Source organism: Odocoileus virginianus, chromosome 25, assembly GCF_023699985.2.
Source record: "Odocoileus virginianus isolate 20LAN1187 ecotype Illinois chromosome 25, Ovbor_1.2, whole genome shotgun sequence".
In the NCBI taxonomy this organism is placed as follows: domain Eukaryota; kingdom Metazoa; phylum Chordata; class Mammalia; order Artiodactyla; family Cervidae; genus Odocoileus; species Odocoileus virginianus.
The window spans coordinates 47,382,374-47,388,993 of record NC_069698.1 but is presented as its reverse complement, the minus strand read 5'-3'; the positions used below and the strand labels follow the sequence as shown (position 1 = coordinate 47,388,993).

Genomic DNA, 6,620 nt, shown 5'->3' with positions numbered 1-6,620 from the left:
CCATCAGTGTCAGGCATGAGTGAAATTACAGCTTTCTCTCCACCTCCTGTTGCTGACGACCCTTCAGGTCTCCCATCTCCCACCTCCTCTCTCTCCTCTAGTAACTAACTGTTGCCTATTCACTCGATGCCAGCCCCTGGATGCCAGCAGTTGTACTGTACCACTGTACTTTTCAAGGTGCTGTACCATAAGGTTAAAACATTTTATTTATTTTTGTGTTTGTTTTTTATGTATTATTTGTGTGCCATGTATTATAAACTTATTATAGCACAGTACTGTATAGCCTACTGTCTTCCTTGGGTACCTAGGCTAGCTTTCTTGGGCTTACGAACACATTCTTGAAACTGAACTTGTTCATCTGTAGGAGACTTACTGTATTTTCATATACTCTTATTAACATCATAAAAATTTAAAAAGAATCTGAGATCTGCATCCTAGAACAACTCAGGTTTTTCTCCCCTCAGACTTGTTTTTTGTGCACTTTCAAAGTCAATTCCTTTTCTATAATTTCTTTCAAAACTACCTTTTTCTTTTGTCGCCCCTGTTCTCCATTTTATTTTTTTCCTTTGAATAGCACAATAACTGAGTCCTAATTTCCAGTGGGTTAATTGTCTCAGATAAATTTGCATTGAAATAAACATAGAAGTTCTTTAGACTGAAGGAAATAATTTTAAAAGGAAACATTAAACTTCAAGAAAGAATAGAGAGAATATGTGCCAGTTGGATTCTCTAGGAAGCAGGCATTGAGACAGGCATGGGGGAGCAAAAGTTGGCAAAAGAGCAGGACATGTGAAAGAAAAAAAGGCATCCGACCACCTTGTTCAGTCATTGACAACGGGCTGCCGTGAGAGAAACCTGACCATGGCTTGAAATCTGAGTCAGATCTGAAAGAAGCCAGCAGAGAGGCTGTCCAGTAACCTCACTGTTACAGCTGGATAGCTATTCTTTTTTTGAAGAGATGTGATGTGAGTTTCAGTGCATATCTGTCCCTGTCACGGTTCACCACTTGCACCTTGAGAGTCAACCTATCAGGAGAGAGATTCTTCGTGGCTCTGGTTTGCCTCCCTTCCGAGGGAGATGTACAAGAGTGACTCAGCCTGATGAAACAGACTCTGTCTCCATATTTGATCATAGAGCTACCATGGGTATTCATTGTCTCCCTCCTTCACAACTCACTATAACTTTGCCTTGCCCTCAGTTACCACCTCTATTGGTCTCAGTGGATTTCTGGGTGGTATCATCCCTGCCTTTATTCCTGAGAGGTATGAGAAGGCAATGCTAACCCACTCCAGTATTCTTGCCTGGAGAATTCCATGGACAGAGGAGCCTTGGAGGGCTACTCACTGCCCATGGGGTTGCAAAGAGTTGCATACACTTGGCATGAACTCATAGCCATACCCTTTTCTTGCCAGAGTTACTGTATAGGACAAATTACATCCACAATTGGACAGGAAATTTCAAGGGCCACCCAAGTACGTCCACTGAGCCCCACACAAGTTCCCTCCTGCCCTCACTGTGCCACAGGAGCCCTGAGTGCTCTGTCGCTTCAGTAGTTGTGTCTAATTCTCTGTGACCCCATGGACTGCAGCCCTCCAGGCTTCTCTGTCCGCAGAAACTCTCCAGGCAAGAATCCTGGAGTGGGTTGCCATTTCCTCCCCCAGGGCATCATCCCCACAGTAACCCTACCACTTTCTATTAATCAGGATTATCTACTGTTAGATTAGATATTAATTCTCTCTCTCTCTCTCTTTTTTTTTTGCCTGAAACAAGCAACCCAAAGTGCTCAGCCAGCAACCATATTTGTAGTTTAATGAAACCCTTGATTGATGTGTCCTTTAGTAAGTTTCTCTTTGGGAACAGTGCTTCTATCTTTGGAAATTCCAGTTGCAGAAATAGGAAGTGCAGAGCACTTTAATGGGTCACTGAGAATGATAATAACTGGATATCTGGAACCCGGTGTTTGAGCGCATTGTTTGCCTGCTCCAAGCAAACGTCAGTTTTCCCTGGCAGTGGGGCTATTTAATGCACCATAAGGCAGAGAGAGTCAGGGTCTGATGTTTTTGATATATATTAATGGACCTCAGTTCTTGTTGCCTGCACTATGAAGTGGCTTTCCTGACTGGACACTGCTTTGTGAGGAATTCCACGCGAGTGGATCAAGTTTTCATCAGCTCCTGAATAAGGATGCTGCTGAGATAAGTATGGAAAAACAGAGGCTTGCTCTGAATCGGTAGGCACATGTTTGAGGATGCACCACTGGCCCTTTCACGACAGAAGGGGGCATGTTTAATTGCAACCTAGTGCCCAGATGGTTTCCTTGAGGAATCGTGCCACCTTGGGAGTTTAGCCTTGGCCTCTGTTGCTGACAGATTGGGCCTTTGCTGTGTCATTGATTGTATCACATGTGTAAGTGGGAATTTATGTTGTTGGACCCATCTACAGTCTCTTGTGGTCACTTATTTACATGCTTACCTTGCCAGCGTTGTTAGGACTTCTGGCAAAGGCAAGCTGGCATTAATTGACAGTCATTTTTTCAACTTGATTTTTCAGTTCCTTTTCCATGATGGATGCATTCTGGTAGGCACTGAAAAGAAATAATAAAGATCTTCACACTTTGGACCCACTTGTGTATACCCATCAACAAGTCTGTATACCAGATTTTATTGTCTTATTGTTCTAATATTCTCCCTTCCAGCTCTCTAACTAGCTGGCCAGGTCAATTACCACTGTCTAAGAATCTAGATGGACTATCAACTGAGGCTACTTTTCCCTTTTACACAAGTGTAAACCAGATCTAGACCTACAATTCTACCCATAGAGGAAATGTTTTTATCTCCTCACGATCTTTATGTGCAACTTAAAGGGTTGGGTCAACTTATCCGCAAGCGTCACCGGGATTGTTTCCTTCCTCCTTCAGCTGGTCATTTGAGGCACCCAGCGTGACCACACATGTGACCTGTGAAAGGAGTGGTGGTACAACGTGCTTATAACAGGTGGTCTGGGCCTACTTTCTTGTTTTGCTAGTTCTCATTTCTGAATAAGCCACTTTCTGTTTAAAAGATTTTTTTGATGTGGACCAGTTTTAAAGACTTTATTGAATTTGTTACAGTATTGCTTCTCTTCTAAGTTTTAGTTTTTTGACCACAAGGCACATGAGATCTTAGTTCCACAGCCAGGGATTCAATCTGCACCCCCTGCATTGGAAGGTGAAGTTTTAACCACTGGACCACCAGGGAAGTTTCAAGCTATTTCCATCTTACCATGGATTCCTACTGAGTGCACCAACTTGATGATTTGGAATTTTCATCAGAACGCAGTTCATGATGGACAGCTACAGCTCATGATCACTTGGTCCATGGTCAAGTTTTGTACCTCTACCGTGCTCAATTATTAAAGGATTTGATTTTCCAAAGATATGTTAATTTTTCACTACAGATTATAACATCTTCTACAATTTTATCTGCCTATGTTGTGATTTTTCCATTGAGGTTGCCATGAACGTCACTTTGCAGGTTTATTTTATATCTTTCAGTACCACAGATGCCACCAACACCATATGGTTTGCCAAACTGTTTGACCCAACCAATGGGTTTACTTGCATCTGAAACTCAACTTGGAGAATCCTGCTCCTGGCCTAAAGGAAGTTGTGCATATAGTCCAGAGAGGTATTTACTTGGTGAGCCTGATTTCTCCAGAACCCAAAAAATTCTACCAGAAAGTCTGCTACTCTGTTTGCAGTATGGCATTTAAGAGTTTAACTGTTTACTGTGTATTTTATATTTTATATTGTGTTATATATCAATAGGAACATATTCATATAAAATGAGGAAATATAGTAATATACCACTATACATAATATTTGGCAAAAGCCTTATTTTTAAAGTATTTAAGAATGTTTAAACAAGTATAGAAAATAGAATGAAAATGACCAAGCAGAAAGTATCTCAACAGTATAAATAAGACGAGAGGAATCCTAAGACTAATGTGATCCTAAATTCAAGATGTCCAAAACAATGACATGAAATAGACCTATTAAATATCTGCAGCCTGATTTTCCATTACTAATCCATACAAACTGTAATTTGGTTTTCAATAAGTCCCTAAACACAAGTACATTTGTACCTCTCTGCTTTGTTCATTTTATTTCATCTTCTCAAAGTTCTCCTTATTTCATCCCAAATTGCTTATGTCTTTACTTCTTAAGTTAGTCATTTATCATAAAGTCTTGAATCTTGGTTTCATTGTAAGACTGGGACCTACAATGAATCCTTGATCTGCTTTGAGTCTTCATTTCCTTATGTATAAAATTACTAGTTCATAAAATGTTTCTCGTGATCCTTATAGTGATCTGAAAACAATGAAAGGGAAAATTTATTGAACATTTCTCTTTATCTCTGTATAAAAATACTGTCTTTTTGTTATTAGCTTTAGACCGTATCAACATGTTATCTCTTTTTATGTCATGTTGTTTTCTGAAGCATTTCATCTATAAAATACCAGAATGGCAACATAAAGTCAAGAAGTGTGTAAATATATGATAAATATGAATGAGGCAATAATTTCTAAAATGAAAGGCTTGTGTTTTTCCAGCCATGTTGAATTGGGTTTTGGATACAAGAAGGTGAGACTCTATATCTCATGAACCTAATTAATTCTCAACAAAGGTAATTGAATTCCTCCTCCCACCTGTGAAGAAATCAATTACATATAACAGTTTCAGTGAGATGAAGGAATAAGGGTTTTTTGCCATCCAACATGGATTGAATCAAAGAAAGCTCTTTAAACTAATGTACAAAACTTCCCATATAATCTAAAAATTTCCCCAATGGTTTTATTTTCCAAGTTCCTTGCTTCCTCCTTCAGTCAACAAACATCAATGCCCCGCATCTTTTGAAGAAAATGTGTTTTATGCCACTCTTGAGATTTTACGCACATGAAGTTTATGTATGCAATATAAGGATTCCAGAAAGCAAAAGTTTTGAAGGAAAATATTTAAAGCCCACGATGTGTATGCTCAGTAGCTTCAGTCATGTCCGACTTTTAGGGACCCCATGGGATCTAGTCCTCCAGGCTTCTCTGTTCATGGGCTTCTCCAGACAAGAATACTGGAATGGGTTTCCACGCCCTCCTCCAGGGGATCCTCCTAACCCAGGGATTGAACCTGCATTTCCTGATTGTAAGCAGATTCTTTTACCACTGAGACACAGGGCAAGCCCCAAAGCTCACAATAAATTAGTTCAAATCTGTCAGTATTGGGTTTCCAAAGTTGGCTTTAAAAGGTATAGTAAACTTGAAACTAAATATCCCTCCATAAAAAAGCAAAAGGAAGAAAAATACCAAAACTTAACCAGTTAAAACTAACAATAAAATTAGCAGCATATTTATAAGCCAGATTGAATGAGTTTATTATATTTATTTAGGCTTTTATGTATTTTGTGAATACATGAACAAGGGTGCCATTAACTCATTAACATTAATTCATTTCTTAACATAAATTTCATTAATTGATCTAGCAATATATTGCATTCATTTTACTAACTCAATTAATGCATTCAGTAAATCAATCAATAAAATTAATCATTAAATATGTGTGGCAGACCATTTTTGGTCAGTGATTTATGACTGGAAAAAATGTGATGAGCCCTTAATCTTCCTGAAGATCATGAAGATGATAAAAGCTCTGTTCAGAGATTGGACTCATTGCTCAAAACATCTGAACTCTTCACAAGCTGATCAATAGAAGACAGACCCACAGGATGGCCTGTAACAAGAAGAGTGGCAACTCCTGGAGGCAAAGGTTGGACGGCAGAATCCGGATCCACAGCCCAGGGAAGGGAAGCCACAGATTCCATAGCCCAGGCGTCTGAAGCTACGAGATCCACAGCCCCCTGAGTAGCAGCTTCTGGATCCAGAGCTCAGGGAGCTGCAGCTGCTGGACCTGAAGCCCAGAGACCCAGGGAGAGTCGTCTGGCAGGGACTGGAGAACGTGGGGGTCCTCGGGCGGTAGCAGGACGTCTGGCAGGGACGGGACACCACACGGAACGTCTGTGTCCTGATGGGCTCACAGCAGGTCTCCTGGCTGTAGAAAGAGGAGCCCAGCTGGCAGGAGCTGCGAGGGCAGAGGTCAGCACTGTAGACCAGGTTGCTGGGGAAGGAGGAGCCACAGGAGGCGCCTGGGTAGCGCAGGTGGTCCCCGAGGGAGCGGGAGGAGAAGTTTCTAGAACAGCAGGTGTAGGACATCTTCACAGGTGATGTGAGTTCAGGTGAGGGACTAGGAGAAGATTCTGAGGTTTAACGTCACCTCCCGGACTGGGGTGCTTTTATCCTCTTAGCCATGGGTGTGGCATTCTACACAGTCACCTTTCACATGCTTGTAATCTTTCATCTCCAAATGTGTAATTCAATAATATTTTCTGTAATTGCAGATGAAAAATTCCTTTCATCTCATATTCGTGGGTAAATTCACCACATTGTTAAAGGACTAAGCTGATGACGTGTTCCTAAGTCAGAAATTCTATGACTACCTGCCTTTAATGCCGTCACTGCCAGAAAATGCCTACTCTTCTCAATGGTTTGAGAGTATTCGTGCATCTGACTGTGTATCAGCTGGGGATGCTTAG

At 40.9% G+C, this 6,620-nt stretch overlaps 1 protein-coding gene across 1 annotated transcript; it reads right to left on the bottom strand.

Annotated features, from left to right (window-relative positions):
* Positions 1–5,393: 5,393 nt before the first annotated feature.
* KRTAP13-1 (keratin associated protein 13-1) lies at positions 5,394–6,276 on the bottom strand. Its single transcript, XM_020902475.2, has one exon. It carries the CDS (start codon positions 6,238–6,240, stop codon positions 5,734–5,736), a length of 507 nt encoding a protein of 168 aa, XP_020758134.2. The 5' UTR covers positions 6,241–6,276; the 3' UTR covers positions 5,394–5,733.
* Between the last annotated feature and the right edge of the window lie 344 nt (positions 6,277–6,620).